Source organism: Sander vitreus, chromosome 12, assembly GCF_031162955.1.
Source record: "Sander vitreus isolate 19-12246 chromosome 12, sanVit1, whole genome shotgun sequence".
In the NCBI taxonomy this organism is placed as follows: domain Eukaryota; kingdom Metazoa; phylum Chordata; class Actinopteri; order Perciformes; family Percidae; genus Sander; species Sander vitreus.
Genome location: NC_135866.1, coordinates 2,936,181 through 2,957,359, shown reverse-complemented (window position 1 = coordinate 2,957,359; position 21,179 = coordinate 2,936,181). Strand labels below are relative to the sequence as shown.

General features: G+C 43.7%; 1 protein-coding gene across 1 annotated transcript in view; it reads right to left on the bottom strand.

Annotated features, from left to right (window-relative positions):
• Nucleotides 1-21,179, bottom strand: part of LOC144526258 (contactin-associated protein-like 4) — a 151,518-nt gene that overhangs the window by 73,351 nt on the left and 56,988 nt on the right. Inside the window, exons 4-7 of the mRNA XM_078263597.1 lie at nt 11,316-11,463; nt 10,130-10,333; nt 2,709-2,884; nt 2,404-2,544 (exon numbers count right to left, since the gene is read on the bottom strand). Coding sequence (XP_078119723.1) covers nt 2,404-2,544; nt 2,709-2,884; nt 10,130-10,333; nt 11,316-11,463 — 669 coding nt within the window. The remainder of the gene's footprint in view (nt 1-2,403; nt 2,545-2,708; nt 2,885-10,129; nt 10,334-11,315; nt 11,464-21,179) is intronic.

Here is a 21,179-nt window from a genome sequence, read left to right as displayed (position 1 = left end):
GAGGAACTTGCACTCATCTTGAATGTGGAAACATCCGGAGGTCCTAATGGCCAAGATAAGGAGGCATTATTGAGAGTCTAATCAGCTGTTTACAGTCCTTTGTTCTGGCTTCATTAACCAGTCAGCAGCTCATTTAGCATCAGCAGCAGCTCATTTAGCATCAGCAGCAGCATCCGGAACAACCAGCGACCACAGTGCACGCATGGACACGCACACACACACACACACACACACACACACACATACACACAAGAGTGACCCATAAAAAACAATAAAACATTATTACTTAAAAAAACCAAAAACATAACCCTAAAGATAACACCAAAGATCATTCTGTACATTCAAAAATGGGTTATGAGTCACAAAAAACAATATTCTACCCCCTAACCCTAACCCATAAAGCGATGCTTGGTCAGGTGCCTTTGGCATTTGTTACTGACGCAAAAAGTCTCCTTTAGCGTCTAGCCCTTTCGTTTTTTTTTTAGATGCGCTTGGTCGGGACTTTTAGCGTAATTTTTAGACCCAACCCGTTCTCATTCCGAACTCGTAAAATAAGGACATTTGGACAGTGGCTGTCAGCATCTGATGCGACGAAAAAGGCGTCTTTCAGCGTGTTTGTGTAATGCACCAGGGAGAGCAGCAGTTAGTTAGGATCTAGAGAGTAGTATGTAAGGGCAAATCTCCACATAAGGAGGTTGGTTGGGCTGCTACATGCAGGAAAGCAGGGTTCACGTCATGCTTGCTTTTTTCTTTCCTCCTGCGTGTCACAGAACCGTACGCCCACCCACGACCCTTTCCTAAACCCAACCGTCCTGTTCTTCCCACGTGTAACAGAACCGTACGCCCACCCATGACCCTTTCCTAAACCCAACCGTCCCATAGTTCCCATGTGTCACGGAACCGTAGGCCCACCCATGACCTTTTCCTTAACATAACTGCGTCAAAAGGGACGGCAATAGTCCCGACCAAGCGTGTTTACTTATAGCGCTAAAGGGACGGTAATAGTCCCGACCAAGCGCGTTTACTTAAAGCGCTAAAGGGACGGCGCTAAAGGGACGGCAATAGTCCCGACCAGGCGTGTTTACTTATAGTGCTAAAGGGACGGCAATAGTCCCGACCAAGCGCGTTTACTTAAAGCGCTGAAAGGGACGGCAATAGTCCCGACCAAGCACGTTTACTCATAGCGCTAAAAGGGACAGCAATAGTCCCAACCAAGCACGTTTACTCATAGCGCTAAAGGGACGGCAATAGTCCCGACCAAGCACGTTTACTTAAAGCGCTAAAGGGACGGCGCTAAAGGGACGGCAATAGTCCCGACCAAGCGTGTTTACTTATAGCGCTAAAGGGACGGCAATAGTCCCGACCAAGCGCGTTTACTTAAAGCGCTAAAGGGACGGCAATAGTCCCGATCAAGCACGTTTACTTAAAGCGCTAAAGGGACGGCGCTAAAGGGACGGCAATAGTCCCGACCAAGCGTGTTTACTTATAGCGCTAAAGGGATGGCAATAGTCCCGACCAAGCACGTTTACTCATAGCGCTAAAGGGACAGCAATAGTCCCAACCAAGCACGTTTACTCATAGCGCTAAAGGGACGGCAATAGTCCCGACCAAGCACGTTTACTCATAGCGCTAAAGGGACAGCAATAGTCCCGACCAAGCACATTTACTCATAGCGCTAAAGGGACGGCAATAGTCCCGACCAAGCGCGTATACTTAAAACGCTAAAGGGACGGCAATAGTCCCGACCAAGCGCGTATACTTAAAGCGCTGAAGGAGACTTTTAGCGTCAATAAGAATGACAAAGACACCTGACCAAGTGTCCATATTTCATGAGATGAGTGTGAGAATGTGTTGTTAGACCAACTGGGTTTAAACGTACGTTTAACTGACATCACACAAGAACGGGACAGTTAAGTTTAGGAAAAGATTGTGTTGTTACAAAATGTACGTTTCAGACATGCGGGACAAAAATGGGTGACGAACCCCGGCCTGTTTGGTATTAGTCCTGTTTTGTTTGACCCATCCGCCACCCCAATCCAACCTCGTTACGTAGATTTCTATAGTCTTTCCATCTACTCGCTACCGTTGTCACTCTTATGTAATACTAAATCATTTTACCGTGCCACGGTCGAGCTGCTGCTCTGCCCGGTGCGTTCCATCCTTATACATATTTTTGCGTCGGTATCTGACACTGAGAGCCATTGACCAAACGTCAGTATTTTACAAGTTGGGAATGAGAACGGGTTGAAAAAAAAATCTCAAAAACCACCTAGCAGAATATTTGATCCACAATAGGATGCGGTCTTTTGGTTTCAGAGGCACTTGTCCAATGATTGATGCTGTACGTGTGTCAGAAGAAACTGACCTAAGTGCAGGTGGTTGTGTTGAGCTAAATTAACTTACCACTACAGTAACGTGGGGGTCTTTTTGTTTAGCTAATTCCATCAGGTTGAGTTCGTTGTACAGCAGGTTTTCAAGGCAGCCATGGAAGTTCCTCTTGGAGACTTCTGGTTTCTGAGAAATCTGGACTGCCCCGACACTCAGCTGTATGGGGACAGAAAGACACATACAGAGGGTTGCATGCACATTGAATAATAAAAATGTAATTTCTACCCTTCCTGTGGGTCCGAGTTCCAGCTTTCTGACTGCATAACAAGTGTGGGAGTATTAGTGTGTATGTGTAATGGTTTAGCTGTGTTTGATCCCACCTGCTGGATGTCCCAGTGGCTGAACTCTGCAGGCATCTGAACCCTCTCTGTGTGTTTGTCCACAGTGAGGTTGAGGTGAGAGTGGCGCCGCTCCACCGCTACATGGTGCCAATGCTGATCATCTAACAGGCTGCCGAGGGAAGCCAGGAGCTGGGGTTCAGAGGATGAAGTCCTACCTGGAAGAGAAGCGGTGGAGAGAGAAGTGAAGGAAGTATAAAAATGGGGTTTCCAGATCTTAGTATGAAGATAGTTTTCCATGATCTGACCTGGTGCAAAGACAAGTAAATATTAGGTCAATACAATATTCTTTATTGTGATGAATATTTTAATGTTCTCAGTTTCCCACAGAGGAGCACGCCGATGTCAGCCTCTCTCTCATATCATTAGGGACTGCAGGGTATCTGCATACATGCACTGAGAACTGGAGCCAAATGTGTGATAGTGCCAAATATGGAGAACTGCAGCAGAAACATGGTGAGCCATCATTAATGATAGATGAGCACCAGCAGGTCCAAATTAGTGGATCCATTTCTGCATCCCCCAAAGTAGTGGAGGAGAAACATGTTTCTGCTGAGAGACGGAACTATACAAAGAGCTGAATATACAGTCAGCCATTAAAAATGTATTAGCTATTCTTTAGGGAGAGACAATTTATACTTCAAAGAGAGAAACAGCGACAGTTTGGAAGATGATGGACAAATGTATTTGAGATATTTCAGCCTATTTTGTGAGAGGGTTTATTTGTCTGCAAAATGGATAAAAAAAACAACTTCATCCAGGGAGAGAAAGTTAGGATGTAGACATCCTATTGTTATATGATGTCTACATCCTAACAACCTTCCTGGGAAGTCTGTCCTGTCACCACATTTATTGCGATGAGTTATTTGATTACAGTCTGAACGAGTGGAGAGAGAGGAACAATGGCAAGACTTCAACAGAAATCAGATGTTGGAGGTGGAGAAGAGAGGGACAGGACCTTAGGATTGAGGGTGTCATTGAATGGAGGATTTTTATTACTTGCTACATGACTGAAAAGAGAAAGCAGGAATCCATTCGAGAGGTAAGAGAGAGAAAAGGAATTGATATCAGTATACAGAGCCCCATCTTTTCATTTCTTTGTCGCTGTTTGTCTGTGTTTCCTTCTGTGATTTATCTTTTCTTTAGCAGTACTGAGGTCATCAGGATGAAAAGATTATTAAACATACCTTCTTTTTGACAGCAATAATTGCACATGTAGGTTTATGACAGGGCAGTCAGTAGTTTTATTTATTGGACCAATTGGGAAAACCCTTGGGAAACCAATATTGTCTTCTGCTTGCCAGTAGACAATAACAAAGTCCTTGAGAAAGATTGTAATATGAATTGTAATTCGGGGGCACCAGAAATCAATAGGTTACTTCCTGATTGGGAGCAATGAACACGCACTGAAAATATTAACAAGCAATGGGTCAGAAGATATGAAAAATTCATTGCAGTGGTAGCACGGAAGAAAGGTCACAGGGTCTCAAAAATAAAAATAAAAGTTCACTTGGATTCACTTGGACAAGTTCTTTGGTGGATGAGTGTGTCATGTCATGAGGCTAACATTTTGGTCATATTAACTCTTAGTTGGAGCTCTACGAAAACCCAGGAAATCAGACTCCATGCTCAGCAAAATCAGACAAATAACGGATAAAGAAAAATGACTGCATCATTTATTATTATTGTACCATAGAGGAGACAGACTGGAAGTGTTTGCCTCATTCCAGCCTCTCCAGTAACTCTGGGCCCTATTTTAATGGTCCAAGCGCACGGTGTGAAGCGCCTGGCTCAGGTGCGTTTAGGGCGTGTACGAATCCACTTTTGCTAGTTTAACGGTGGAAAGAAGGGTCCGTGCGCCGGACGCATGGTTTTAAAGGGTTGTACTTAGTGTCTTCATTAATTCATAGGTATGTTTTGGGCGTAACATGCAATTAAACAATCAGAGATCATCTCCCATTCCCATTAAAAGCCAGGCATGTTTGTACCTTGGCGCATTGCTATTATGATAGAGGATTTGCGAGTGCAGGAAGGAGAGATTTTCAGGAGAGGAAACTGATCTGCTTGTGCGTGAAGTGAAAGTGTGCGAGCAGATCATATATGACCGAGCACTATGCCACCAAAAGACCACGAGGTGAAGCAGGCGTGGGAGATGGAGTGAAATGCTGCGTTATTGACTTTAGACCAGGTTTTTGTTGGTCAGTGGCACGATCACTTTCCGCTGCGTCAAAATAGCAATACGCCAACAATGCTCCTGAACACACCTCCCTGTTAGACCAGCACGCCCATGGGCCACAGATGGGCGCAGGTGCATTTGCTATTTAAACGACGCGGGCGCTGGACGGGAAATTGACAACTGCGTCGGTCTTGCGAAGACACTTGCGTCGGGCTTTGCGCTGCGCTGCACTGCGCCAAGTCCAAGATAGGGCCCTCTGTATCACATCTTGTCTGCATTTTCATTACAGCTGTTCACTGTGGCTCTACATCTGGTCTCGCAGGAAAACAGTGACGGCCGAGCTGCTGTCACTGTAACCTGCTGCAAACATCATTTTCAAACTGTAAACACTCTTTGGGAAAGCCAATATTTCAGCACACTGATAGGTCAGTAAGACTGTGTTGGGTCTGCTCTTTCTAAGGTCCGTATCTCATGAGGAAGGTTGGGTGAGATGACTTGCCAGTTTGTCGTTAAGCAAAAGCAAAATGCCGGTCTTTTACATAAGGCTTTTGTCAATCTGCATTTGTTGTATGCCAGCATGCACTTGGCATTGGCAGAGGACAGCAGCAAGGCTCATACAAACTTTGTTCTACATCTTTTATCATCTCAGTTTTTGATATTTGTCTGTTAATATTTTGAACGTGTGCTTGAGTAATCAAAATGATGTCATGCACTGGAGCAGGACCCATCAACCCTCAGCAGTTGTTTTTGCATTGGTGTTGCACAGCAGATATAAATCCTATTCAACCACGTTTATTCCAGCTGTCTGGACAACCAGCAGACTGAGTGGAGCAAAATGTCTGGTATTAGAAATGTTTGTAATATAGTTACTGAACTGCAAATATTACCAAACAAAAATCACCGAGATGATTTCATTTTGATTTAATGTACGGAACATGATGATAACAACAGAAAAGAGAGATGTCGCCTTCCAGGCAGCTAACCCTAACCTTGACCCTTAAACATAACCATTGCCGCGCTGCCTGGAAGGCGACGTTGGGGAAAAACACCAAACACCCCTTGAAGACGGGCCAAAGGTGCAGCAAAATGTATCATTTCATTGTTCATTTCTATATGGAGTTATGCTGCAGCTGAGAACTCACATGTATTTCTGTATGTTTGAACTTGTACTGCCGACCCGTTCTCATTCCGAACTCGTAAAATAAAGGACGTTTGGACAGTGGCTGTCAGTGTCTGATGCGACGAAAAAGGCGTCTTTCAGCGTGTTTGTGTAACGCACCGGGGAGAGCAGCAGTTAGTAGTATGTAAGGGAGAATTTCCGCATAAGGTGGATGGGTCACACACAGGACTTTCACCCAGGAGAGCGGGGTTCGCTTGTCGCGCTTGCTATAGTCGTTTTTTTTTAATCTTTAAATCTGCAGCGCACCTGTTGGATTTTATTCTGAGTGCAGTGCAATGATTTGCAGGCTGGAACTCAATCTGACAGAACTGAATTTAAACTCACACACCAGTTTATATTACATGAAAAAAGGCAAACTAGTAAACCACTAATTTTCTATATATTAGTGTTGTTTCCTCGGTTATCCAGGTCAGAGTGGCTGTTACTCAGTGTTGCCTTATAAAGTGAAGTGCATCTGCTCCGGGGGGGTTCAGACCTGGAGGTGTGATAGTGTTAACAGAGCAGAGCAGACCATAATGAGCCCAGCAGACACACACACACACACACACACAGCAGATGATCTAATTTACACAATCGGTAACCTAAGCCTATGTAGAGAGAGGGAGAGAGGGATATAAAAGAAATAGAGGGGAAGAAAGGCAGAGACAGAAATAATGAGAGGCAGAATGATGAAGTGTATCCAGCGAAGGAGAAAAGGGCTAGAAAAGGGCTGAGAGCTGCGGTAGCAAACTGTCAAGAGAAAGCAGAAAACATGGTGATATAGATGAAGCGTGTACAGCTGAAAAAGGCAAAGGGCCTCTTGTGATACTGAAACAATAGAAGAATGGGAGATCTGTCTACAAACAACAGTGATTAGAACGGAGCAGTAAAAGGGACAGAGAGTGAGGAAGAAGAGGAAAGAAAGAAGAAAAGCCTTTCTTTTCAGTGTATGTTCCGAGCTCCCCTCAAACTCTCTTCTATCATTTCAACAAACGGCTTCAAATGTCCTCTCACTAAGCTGCGGCCTCTCTTTACAGTGACACAGACGCTAAGGTGGAACCGTCTCCCTATAACATCTTATAAAGCCTTCCTTTAAGATGGATTAGCCTTTCTGTAAAGCGACAAGCTCTATAAGAAAGACCCTGACTCTGTTTAAGGTGTCCTAGCCTTTAAAATCACGGTGAACTGGTAGTTAGAGCATCTTTAGCTTCTGTAACGGAAAATACTGAGCGTTGTTAGATGAGGACGAGGAGAACCGGGCAATATGGCAACAAAAAATTTGGACAACTAAAATCCAAATGAACACCTCAGTATTCATTGATGCTCTGTGTTTCCCCTGCCACTGTGCAAACTCTTCCGTTCCCACCCTTTTTTCACCTTCTTCCTCTTTCCCAATTACCCTGTCAGTCCATATACGAGTAATGTGTCAATAAGTGGTGCACTGTGCACACTTGTGCAGTGCGTGCATTAAGACATGGTAGTGTTGTCCCAAATCGTGCACGGCTGTATGCCATCCATCCATCTTCGTCCACTTATCCGGCGTCGGGTCGCGGGGGGTCACCAGCTCCAGCTGGGGACCCCAAACTTCCCTTTCCCGAGCCACTTTAACTAGCTCCGACTGGGGGATCCCGAGGCGTTCCCAGGCCAGGTTGGAGATATAATCCCTCCACCTAGTCCTGGGTCTTCCCCGAGGCCTCCTCCCAGCTGGACATGCCTGGAACACCTCCCTAGGGAGGCGCCCAGGGGGCATCCTTACCAGATGCCCAAAACCACCTCAACTGGCTCCTTTTGACGCAAAGGAGCAGCGGCTCTACTCCGAGCTCCTCACGGATGACTGAGCTTCTCACCCTATCTCTAAGGGAGACACAGCCACCCTATTGAGGAAACCCATTACGGCCGCTTGTACCCTGGATCTTGTTCTTTCGGTCATGACCCAGCCTTCATGACCATAGGTGAGGGTAGGAACGAAAACTGACCGGTAGATCGAGAGCTTTGCCTTCTGACCGGAAATGACTCTTCTTGTTCTTTAATTTAATGGTAAATTGCTGCTCCCTGGCTTGTTTTCTCACTGACTGGCGACAGTATAGTGATACGTATTGAAAAAAAACGTGTATATTACATTTGTATTGTCTGCTTTTCGGGCGTTTCAATAGTAGTAGTACCGATACAGCTTATACGCCAAATACGTTGGTGGTCCCGTAGCTTTCGCTCTGTAGCAAAGATGGCGACTGTTGAGGGAGAGTAGTGTCCAGCAATCCACACTCGACATTTTTGCCTCTTTGAGGGCAGCATCTGGGTTCTTGCAGTGCACTGCATGTGGCTAGCCTTCGTCAGTGTGAACGCACTATGTACTCAAACACGCAAGTGTAAGTAAAGAAGTGCACGTTTGAGACACAGCACGGCTCTCTTTTCCCTGGTCAGTTGCCAGATTGCGTAGTTTGTATCCCTCCAAGCTTTCCAGCTTTTGCTCTGCCTATTCCACGGTTTGATGTTTCTCTGCCTTCCCCCTGTTTAAGTGTGCCTGTTCTGACTGCCTACCTGCCCTCGGCTGTCAGTAAAGTGAACTTTTTTCTGTCTGCGAGTTGTGCTTTTGGGATCAAGCCTGCTGGTTTTCCTGAGCCCTAAAGGTCCAGACACAAAGACCAGACGGCCGACCGTCGGCAGAAAAGGCAGTTGGACTGATCAGTCTCCTCGAGTTGGTCAAAAAAAATGCCTCGGAACACACCAAAGAGACGAGACGTAATACGTCTCCATAACAGCAGGCGGCGCTAATCTGGATTGTCGCCCAAAAATGAAAACCAGCAGCTGATTGGACGAACACGTTACGTGGGTCTGGTTTCTCCGGAAAGTCAAAGCCAGACTGTCATGGCGGTTTGTTCAGAAAACGATCTCATATTGTACTAAAATAGTTCACCGAAACGTGTTTCTGAAAACATTTTTCCCGCTCCCCGTTTCTGGGTTAGCTCTCCACCAATCAGATGGGTCATTTGAGTCCGACTGCCGGCAGTGCCCGCCCCGCCGATTATACATGTCAAATCGGCCAAAATGAAGGACGACGGCCCCTCGGACGGACGACGGCACGGAACACACCGAACAGACTCGAGTCACCGACCTCGCCAGACTGTCTAACGGCCGATTATCGGCCCTGTGTGTCCGGGCCTTTACACCTCTGAACCAAGATGTTGCGCTTGCTATCTACTGCAAATCACATTTGCTGGCATACGTTTTTATATGTATTTGGCATATAACCAGAGAAAACTATGCACAAAGATTAGAAAATGTAATTTCTTTTGCACCGGGTTTTTAATGTTGTGAGACATTTCTCCTTAATGTGTTTTGGCCTCTGTTAACGAGAGTTAAAGAGACTTTGGTGACAAAAGGATGTATGAAAGATGAATGGAAGGAAGATAAGGGTGTAGGGATGAGAGACTTTAGCAGATGGCAGAGAGGTAGACAGCGGGAAAGATGAAGAGAAAGACGAGGGGATGGTGGAAGGAGCGTTTTTAAAGAGAGGGAAAGAGAACGATAGGTTGGAGGGAGTTGGAGAGAAACGTCTGGTTTAACCCCAATCACACACACGCACGCACGCACGCACGCACACACACACACACACACACGACTGAAAGTCGTGCATCAAGTGTGGCAGAGCCCTAACACATGGCTGCAACTAGACAGAGATGCAGTGGCAGAGGGTGATCCAAGATTTAAACCAATCAGGCGGCAGCGTGTGTGTCATCCATCTTACCCAACCACAACCAATCTCAAGTTAGCTCAGTGGGGTTTATATTGCCCTGCACCTTAGGCAGATGGCCTGTGCCAGTAAGTCCACAAAGTGACTCACAAGAGACAAAATGTGATCTTGCTGATCAAATTGTTTCATCTACATTTATATTTCTACAGGAGATGTCAACAATATAACCTTCTTGTTTGTGCTATCCTTCTGCAGATGCACCTGGTATCAGTACAGACTGTCGTGTTGTACTCTAATGTAGTAGATGCCAGTATCTGTGAATAGATGTCAGATTCTGTCAGTAGAAATCAGTGTATCATGTGTTGTCTGTCATGTACCTTGTCTGAGCAGCAGCAGTAACTTCCCTCGCTCTAACTCCAGACTGAGGTCGAGTACTCCCTCTCCCTCTGCTTGCAGCAGTGTCCCATAATTCCTCAGGGTTTTAAACTTCAGAGAGATGGCCTCTCTGGACGCCCGCCTCAGCCCGGGACTCAACCTGTACACCAGACCGCTGCCGCCATCCAGACTCACCACGTTAGAGGCTGGAAGACAATAAGGAGTCAGGACTTTATGGTCAGATCTGTATTTGACATTGTGCTGTAAAAAAAAGTAGTGAAGCATTCAAACCAATACTAATCCTGGGTCCTTAAACAGAAATAAAGAAACAGAAGAGTTTGTTTTTCCATAGATGCAAAAAGAGCTCTCGGCAGAATGAGTACAGAACTTCAGAGAGGCCCTTTTCTAACAAATAGGGGTGTGTGCTCATTTTGACATTTTAGACCAAAGGCTGTTTTACATAGAGTACAGTAGAGAGAAGTTTTTAGACCAATTTGCATGTTGTTGAAAATATATACCACTGAATGTAATAATTGTTACGTTTGGAAGCAAGTTGTGTTCTTTCCACACTATGGCCCTCAGCACTTGGACCAAGTTACCAATGATATGAGAACACGTATTCCTGCTTACAAGACCACACAGGTGCACATGTTACATTACGCCTCAGTACAACATTAATTGACAATGTATTGAAATTGTTGTCACCCGTTGGATGAAATGTGAAAAATACATACCAATTAGACAATATGTGATAAGCGATGTGTTGACAGTGTGAATACTGTGAAATGAGAAAGCATAAGGTGCTACTGTATACATTATTATAAAGTATTCAGCTACAGCACAACAATTACTTTACTTAGAGCACGGGTGAAAACAGTGTGAAATCCAATAAAAGTTCACACACATGCAGACACACACACACACACACACATAATCATCATCGTATTTTTGGATTAGTAGCCTTTATACAAAAAAAAAACCTTGTTATTCTTGGCAAAATGGGGAGTAATGAAGCTGTCCTGAATTTTGTGAAACAACACTCAACATATTCACATGCCTGCTCCAGAGCAGGTTAGGTAAGCCTAGGTGTGATATAGACCGCCCTTACAGTAAGTGTGCCAGCAAATGTCCATTCTTATAAAAAAGCCTGAAGAGTCTTGTCATGCCGGTTGAAAATAAAAGGCTTACTATAAGGACATCCGTAGGTTTCCAGCCGGAGTCCGATCCTCCCGCTGGGGTTCCAGTCCAGAGGAATGAGGCGGAGGAAGCGAGCGATCGCCGGCTGCAGCAGTTTGTACTGAACCACGCTGTCTGCATTACTGTTCCCTGGAAAAGACTGAAAACACAAAAAACATAAAGTTTGTTTATTTGTGATTTGTAAATTCACATTGAGCCCAGTAGTTAGGTTTTTATCCAAACATAACGCAAATTTGAAATGAGTTTCCAAAAAAAAAAATCAGCATAAGAAAATGTGAAATTACTGTGTGTTTCCATCTATTACTGTAATGTGAAGATTAGGAGCTTAAGGGCATCAAGATAAACAGTTGGCGCTAATTCTCAAGCTGGTGCCAATAAACCATTGCACGGAGAGGTGACGTAATTAAAAGAGGTCCATTCAAACCTCAAATGGTGGAGAAAAAATGCGGAAAAGTTGATGGAAATATGACATTTAAGTTTGTTTCTTGTATGAAAATGATCTTTTTGGCCGGATTTCCGTCCCCTTCCTCTTTCTTTGTGTTGGCGTTCTAAACTCCGGTGGATTCATGAGGACTATGGTTAACTGCTCCTCAGATCTCTGCAGGGTAAATCCAGACAGCTAGCTAGACTATCTGTCCAATCTGAGTTTTCTGTTGCACGACTAAAACAACTTTGAACGTACACATGTTCCACCAAAACAAGTTCCTTCCTGAGGCTATTTTGCAGCGGCACCGTGGCTCCTTCTGGCGCTTAGCCCCGCTAAGACGATTGTGATTGGTTTAAAGAAATGCCAATAAACCAGAGCACATTTTTCTCCCATCCCGGAATGCTGTGTGGACTAGCCAGACCTTCCTCCGCAGCGCTGTGGAGGAAGGTCTGGCAATGCGAGGCTAGCTACCGACTTTTCCACCTTAGCCAATGCGAGGCTAGCTACCGACTTTTCCACCTTAGCCAAGTCTTTTGAGATGTCTTTTGTGACATATTTCCATTTTTTCCACCTCAAATTTCCAGCTTCCACTCCCTTATTTTAATTTTATTATTTTATCATTTATCATTTTATTCTCTTCAGGTGATAGACTTACCATTCTTCAGATACAAATTGGTAGAACGACTCACTGATTAGTCAAATATGCAAAAATTAATCAGCAACTATTTTGATCATTGATTAATCGGGTCACTCATTTCAACCCAGTCTCACGGCAGTTCGTGAAATGGTCACGTAATTTATAATCTATTGATTCGTGTACACGGACATGAAAGCACCTTTCGTGATCACAGCACGATTCTTTCTGTCAGCTGGCCATGAAATAAACACGATCGCCGAAAATTCCGTGACGTGGGTGTGACGGTTGGGTTTAGTAAAAGAAGAACAGGGACGGTTGGGTTTAGGAAACGTGACACGCAGGACACGATCCCCGGTAGAAGAACGGGACGGTTGGATTTAGGAAACGTGACACGCAGGACACGATCCCTGGTAGAAGAACGGGACGGTTGGGTTTAGGAAACGTGACATGCAGGACACGATCCCCAGTAGAAGAACAGGGACGGTTGGGTTTAGGAAAAGAAAAACGGGACAGTTGGGTTTAGGAAAAGAAGAACAGGACGGTTGGGTTTAGTAAAAGAGACACGCTGGACACGATCCCCGGTAGAACGGGACAGTTAGGTTTAGGAAACGTGACACGCGGGACACAATCCCCGGTCTCTGGGGGGAAAGTCCTGTGTTGTTTGACCCACCCACCACCCCAACCAACCTCCCTACGCAGATTTTCAGCCTTTCATACTACTTGCTACCGTAGTCACTCTTAATACAGCCTGGTCGCACAGAATTGCGTGAAATGATCACGAATTGTTTACAGCGTATTACGTGGTGGTGGCACGGAATGTGTGAAAAATCCGTGTGGCCACCACGAAAAACAATGCCAATGTAAAGTCAGGAAAAACGGTTGGGTTTTCCTGAACCCAACCGTCCCGTTCTTCCTGCGTGTCACGGAACCGTGAGCCCACCCGTTCTTCCCGCGTGTCACGGAACTGTAAGCCCACCGGTGGGTGACATTTTCCTTAACTTAAGGGGCCGTGTTTATTTAACGGAATTCTTCCGTGGGCCCATCACGGAATGTTTTGCGATTCCGTGAAACTGCCACAGATTTTGAGTTAAGGAGCCGTGTTCATTTCATGGAATTCTGTGAGATCAGGTTGCTTAATACATTAGTTTAAAAAACGTGGTGACCATCACGAAAAAAAAAACGAGATAAACGTGTCACTGTACACGAATCAATAGATTCAATTACGTGACCATTTTTCACACAAAATATGCCTAAAATGTCTCCCAGTTGTTAAAACGACGAAAGAATAACAACTATACTCTACCCATCAAAATGAACCGATCCCCATCTTTTATGTGTTATTTGGCAAACACATAATCCACCAAACAGCATGTGTTAAAGTATTATTTGAATTGACCCACACCTCTTCTCAGCCGACACCACTGTTTCTCATGAATGTGAAATGGATAGAAAGGAAGTGCAGAGACTGGTGGCCATGATGTTGTGGCCCTCCTCCCCACAAGGTTCGGGAAAAGTTGATTTTCCAGCTAGCTCCGTTAGTGATGAAGGAGTTGGCTAAGGCTAACGCTAGCGATGCTAAGCCGACGTCACGACCAAACATTAGTGATCTATCGGTTATGGCAAATCCAGAGTGGCTCTAGGCAGATCCAATAGTTTTAAACTTCAACAGAGTACCTGCCTTCAAGGAAGTTAACACTTGTCAATGGAGAGTGGCCAGACTCTCTGTAAAACCAGAGTCTGGTAGGACCAGGCTAATGTACCAGAGTCTGGTAGGACCAGGCTAATGTACCAGAGTCTGGTAGGACCAGGCTAGTGGACCAGAGTCTGGTAGGACCAGGCTAGTGGACCAGAGTCTGGTAGGACCAGGCTAGTGTCTCCCATGCTGCAGTACCACTGTCGCCTGAACTGTTACTGAGCTGGCCAAGTGCGCTATTTTACCAAAACACAGATATCACCAAACCAATGTACCGTCGCTGTCGGACAGAAACCTTCAATCTCCATATTTCGTAATTTTTTCATAAATCAATGCCATTGGTCGCGCTTTATGTCTGTGTGTGGGTTTTACAAATATTTAACCAGTGATGAGGCAATTTTGTTTGATTTCGTCTGAGGTAAATAGCTAAAATGTTTTCAAATGGCTTTTCTTTTTTAATTTTCTGAAAAACAACGGTTTAGGATATACAAGGTTTTCGCCCGACAGTGGCGATATACTCTATATAATATATATATATATTTAGAATACGAAAATCATATTTTTTGCGTTGTGGGCGGGAGCTCTCGAGCCGGCATGGCCATCTGGCGAGGTCTGCGCTCTCTGAGTGCCCTTCTAGTTTTCATATAATCTTCAGGAGTCAAAATTAACAATTGTTCTGCAAAATCTGGAATATAAAGTGTAAACTGATGGGCTGAATGCTTAATGCCTGATTAATTGCTCTTTCCATCGCTCCCTTCTGGCTATCAATCCTAATTACAGTCCTCCCGTGAAGTTGACATGCAGGTTAACTGGCTCTCCCACTGCTCAAAAAAACCTTAGACAGAAAATGAAGTTATTAACTCCCCGGTAATCATGAGAGAGGGGAGCCTTTATCTAATGAAGAGAGATGTTGTGTTGTGTCACTTATAATAGTCTTATAATAGTGTATATTTTGTGTCTGGACCCCAAGTTTGAGTTGCCAGGCATCTCATCCTTCACTCTAGGGGGCCAACGGCTCCTTTATTTAAAGTTTGTCCAATTTACAAGCATTATTTTATACAAAGAAACATGAAAAAGTGACATGTATCTTCCCCTCAAAGTAAAAAAAAAAAAGAAGAGAGAAGTGGGGAAAAAGTTCTTCAGGCCTCTACGCTGAAAGCAGAAGAAGAGTAGAAAATGTGTTGTGGTTGATCCAGCAGCTCTGCCTTCAACTTTCTCCTCTGACAGACTCGGTAAGCTCGGCCAACGAATGCACAGAAGTTGGGGAACACTTTGAAATGTGACTGGGATTGTGCTCAGTTTAATGCAGAGTGTCAGATCAACATGTTTTTTAAGCTGTGAGAAGTCGTTCCCTGCTCTCCCTCGGAGACGATCCTCGGTGCTCAGATTAGCTGGATTCCCTCCATGTGGGGAAATTGCCTCGGCGCGACTTCTAATCAAAAGCTTCTCTCTGCACCGCTGGAACAAATATGTCTTTACGCTGGATAAATGGCCATGCTCACAGTGTGTAATACCCAGGGTGTGATTTGTGAAAAAAGCAGAGGGAGCGGGGTGCACAACAAAACAAAACATGCAAGAATGAAATCCCCCTTGCAATACCATGGATTCTAAACAAACATAAGATTTTAAGTTTTGCTAATTTTAACTCCCTGCATTTTGTTAAATTGGTCGGTAACACTTTACTTGAAAGTATCGACATAATCGTAACATGACACTTTTGTGTCAACGTTTGTGACTTCTGTCATTAAGTGTAATTCGGTTTTTGTCATGACAAGTTGACATTGTTTGGGTTGTCTTGATTATGACAAGTTGACATTAATCGAAGTGACATTACCAGAAGTTGTCTTGGTCATGACAACTTGACATAATGTCATCCTGTTTAATGTCAAGTTGTCTTAATAAGGACACTCCAAAGAAATGTAATGTCAAGTTGTCATGACAAATACATCTTCTGGTAATGTCATCCTGGTTAATGTCAAGTTGTCATGACAAATACATCTTCTGGTAATGTCATCCTGGTTAATGTCAAGTTGTCATGACAAATACATCTTCTGGTAATGTCATCCTGGTTAATGTCAAGTTGTCATTACAAAGACATCCCAAACTAATTTAATGTCAACTTGTCATGACCAAGACAACTTCTGGTAATGTCACTTTGATTAATGTCAAGTTGACATAAGACAACCCAAACAATGTCAACTTGTCATGACAAAAACCGAATGACACTTAATGACAGAAGTCATAAACGTTTATGACTTGTTTATAACGTTTATGACACGTTAATGACAGTGTCATGTCATAGTTATGACAGTGTCATGATTACGTCGATACGTCGATAGTAAAGTGTTACCAATTGGTCTTCAAATGCTTAAATAACGCTGCTTCCCCACCTCTTTGCAAAACAATAACAAGACGGCAAAGTGGTACCAGATCCACCACCTGAGCCGTTAAAAGGCAATTGTAGTATACCTTTCCGTAGAACATCATTTGCCCAAACTGCCTTTTCAATAAAAGGGGCAAAATTATGGATCTCTCTGCCAGACCACTTGAAATGTATCCCAACATTAGCCACTGTCAAAAAAAACAACAAATTGTGGCTAATTCAGGAACAATATTGCTCTCATATTTCGTTTTTTACACTGTGCTCTCTCTGTATACATTCTTTGATTTCATTCCATTTTATTTCATCTCTATCTTATTTTTAATAATGTTAATCTGTATTTTTATTTTTTAACCAAAAGCCCTACTAGGGACAAGGGTCGTGAATTAGCTTCAGCTAAAAACACTATGATACATCAGTACATCAGATGACTGTTTAAGCTTATCTATGTTTCTTGTATCTGTCCTTATCTAAATAAACTTTAATATAGTGCCACTCGGCCAGGCATGCCAAACGCTTACATGCAATTCAATATTCAATGGAAAATACAGTGCTTTCAAGCCAGAGAGCAGAGTTCACTCTGCTGCAAAAACAAAATACTTTCACCCAGGAAACTCGGGAATGTCTTAATCCAAACCACAACCTTTTTCCTAAACTTTTTCTTTTTTTAAAGTGGCCATATTATGCTCATTTTCAGGTTCATAATTGTAATTTGAGATTGTATCAGAATAGGTTTACATGGTTTAATTTTTGAAAAACACCATATTCTTGTTGTACTGCACATTGCTGCAGCTCCTCTTTTCACCCTGTGTTCAGGTCTCTGTTTTAGCTACAGAGTGAGACCTCGCAACTTCTGTAATATCTTTGTTGTCAGTCGCACATGAAGCTAGGTGGATTACATGAGCTAGCTAGCTGTTTCTCCAACTTCGGCCTGTACAAGGCAGGATTAGCTGGGAGACTTCTTCTAAACGAGGGCGCACTTCCAAATTTGTGCGCAATACACAAAGTACATTTTGTCCCCACCGGGGATACAAATAATTCAGCACAGGCAGGGATACATAGACCAGCAAGGGGGAAATATAATGCTCACTGGGAACGTGCAGGTGGACTGGCTCTCTGTGCTGACAGGATTTATCACTGGGTTTGCTTTCTACACAAACACAACTACTTAGTATTCCTGTGTCTGCATACTGAACCATGTAGCATCACCACAGATGCCACATGCACAAATACAAGTCCAACGCGACACTTGTACGACGGGAGAACACTGAAGAAGAGTGCTGTGTACCAGGAGGTGGGCGGTGATGCCTCGCTGCCTCTGCTGGCCGTCTCACTGACAGTTTAAAGATGCAGCACATCCTTCTAACATGATGTATGCCTGCAACTCTGGACCATATTTAATTCATGACGTGTGGTTTAGGTAATTGTCACACTACTATATTTTCTTTTTATTTAACCCAAAGACTGCAGCAGATCACATCGTTATTAGCTGTTTAGCTACAGTAGCTGAATGAAAATGTCCCTGACTTGAATTTGACACTAAATTAGCGCAAAATGACAAAATAAATTCATTTTGTGTTACATCTTTTGCATTCTTGGTTAGAGTGAGATGAGAGGGTCGATACCGCTCTCGTGTCTGTACGCTGAGTGTGAAGCTACTGCCAGCAGCTGGCTAACTTAGCTTAGCATAAAGACTGGAAACAGGGGCAAACAGCTAATCCGACTTTATCTAAAGGTAAAAAAGTCAGACTGCCAGCACCTCTGAAGCTCACAAATTAACATGTCATATTTCCATTGTTTAGTCTGTAGGAAAACCGAGAAATATTTCGACACATACCCATAAAACATCCTGTTTGCATGTATTATCTTCCTTTAAAGGAACACGCTTACTTATTGGGACTTTAGCTTATTCGCCGTAACCCCCAGAGTTAGACAAGTCGATACATACCCTTCTCATCTCTGTGCGTGTTGTAACTCTGTCTGACGCACCCACCGCTAGCTTAGCCTAGCACAGATCCTGAAGGTAACCGGCTCCAACTAGCCTACTGCTCCGAATAAGTGACAAAATAACGCCAACATGTTCCTGTTCCTACATGTTGTGATTTGTATTGTCACAAATAACAAGGTCACTATGCTTTTACTATCTAGTAACTGTTGACTCTATTACTCCAACTCTCTGCTCCTCACCACAGGACTTCAGGTGCTGCTAGCAAATCACTCCGCCCAAGTAGCAGAAGTAGCAGTGCTTCACCTTCTGAGAATATAGTTCCCAGTTTATATACGGTTAGAAGATGGCTGTGTCTCATGTGACCTTGTTATTTGTACACGCTGTGACTATACAAATCACAACATGTAAATAGGAACATGTTGCCGTTATTTTGTCACTTATTGGGAGCAGTAGGCTAGTTGGAACCGGTTACCTTCAGGATCTGTGCTAAGCTAGGCTAGCGGTGGGTGCGTCAGACAGAGTTACAACACGCACGGAGATGAGGAGGGTATGTATGGACTTATCTAACTCAGGGGGTTACGGTGAATACGCTAAAGTCCCAATAAGTCGGCGTGTTCCTTTAACACTACTATGACATCATCTGTTCTCCTGCCTTTATTGTCACTCTGCACTCAATGCTGTGTAAAAGGTCAAATAATTAAAAGTGTTTAAAAGAAGAAAACAGATGAGATTGACCATGTGCATGGATACAGTGTATTTTTCCATCATTGATTTCAGTATGTGGCCGTGCTCCAGGCTGCACCGCTCGGCTGCCTCTCTCTGTCCCTCTCTGTGTCCATCAACAACAGCGTAAGTGTTTTGACAAAAGGTAGGCACAGTCAGCAGAGCTCTTTCATTGGTTCATCCATTATTCATAAGGAGTCACAGGCTCCTGATGTCTGTGATTATCTCCTCAGGATGGGCTGATCCCTGCAGACCATTGCTGCTAAACACCACACCCACACGTAGCATGGCTGTGGTAAAGCAGAACAATAAGCTCCAATGAACATTTATTGCCTGTTATCTATCATCTATTTTACATCTATTACATGATACTTAGTCTCGCTTTGCCAGACCATCCACGCGCTGAGGTGCGGAGGAAGGTCTGGTTAGTCCACACAGCATTCTGGGATGGGAGAAAAAACGTGCTCTGGTTTATTGGCATTTCTTTAAACCAATCACAATCGTCTTGGGTGGTGCTAAGCTCCGCACGGAGCCGCTGTAAAATAGCGGTGCGAGAGAAAACTCAGATTGGACAGATAGTCTAGCTAGCTGTCTGGATTTACCCTGCAGAGATCTGAGGACCAGTTAACCATAGTCCTCAGAAATCCACTGGAGTTTAGGACGCCAACACAAAGTAAGCGGAAGGAAACGGACATCGGTGAAAAGACATGCATCCGGTGGAATTTCTAGCAGCACCAGAGCAATCCCAGAAGTGGAACGTCAAGGATAAAGACTACATGATACTCTACCTACAGTACAGTACTGTTTGTACACTCGCTACTAAAGGTGGTACTGTCTCACACTATTTCAAAATAAATACACTTTTACTGTCCTGCATTGGTGTAGTCTACGTGATACGCAGGTATATGCAGTATATCCACTAAGAAAGTGCCAGGATTTCCATATACCCTCTTAAAAAGGCCCAATGACACGCAACAACATACTTTCCATTATATTTTTGATATATTTTGAAATGTCATCTGTGTTTTTCTTTCTTGGCATAGGCTAAATAAAGGTATTTCCACCGTAAATTGGTGCATAAAAGTGTGTCTGAATGCAGGAAATGAAGTCTTTGACGCTCAAAATAACCCTGGTGGAGGACACCCAGACCCCCCCTCCCCCAAAGGCAGATTCCGGCTCATATATATAGGTCAATATATTTATATACAGTACAGTATACCCACTACACAGTCCCTCCAGAAAAACGTGATTATGCGATCGCATAATTCAATGCATAATCAGCCACAGCCACATAATCAGCATATTTATGCGGGGGGGGGGGGTTTCAAATACGCCGCACTTTCGCCGCATAAATTGCCAATTTTCGCGCAAAATATGCAGGGCTTGCATGATTTCATAATCCCCGCATTTTCGTTGCAAAAAAGTCCCGTATATCTTAGCAGAAAGATGAAAAATGTTGCGTTTACTTCACACAAGAGAAGCCGCTTTCCCCTGCTGCCATGGGAACGTTATGAAGTGACGTAATTACGCGACGTGAACATCATCGAAAAGCTGCAACAATCACAAAAAAACTGCATTTTTCTGGAAGGACTGACTATAATACCTAAGACTACACCACTGCTGTCCTGTGATTGGTCCCATCTATATTGTCCTGTTAATCTATATTGTTGTTAAATAAATGTATACCTATAAATTCGGCCTGCCAGTTAAAGTTAAAAGACAATACATTCAACTTAGAAAGATAGTAAATTCATGGTCTGTAATAAGATTACAATTATTACATTCATGATTTACAAAGTCCTGATTGTTGGCAAAGAGATTGATTTCCTTATTGTTTTACTGATGGAGATTGAATGTTAACATTTACATTTTAGGCATCCAGTAGCTTAGACAACAATAACACCACATATCTCACATACATACAAATCACTCACAGAAATGTAATAAGTTAACACTTTGTGAAGCGATTACAAAGGTCTGGTATGGACTGAGCATGTGATGCAATGACCATGATAAGGTGCTATGGTACAGTGTGTGCAATGGTGGC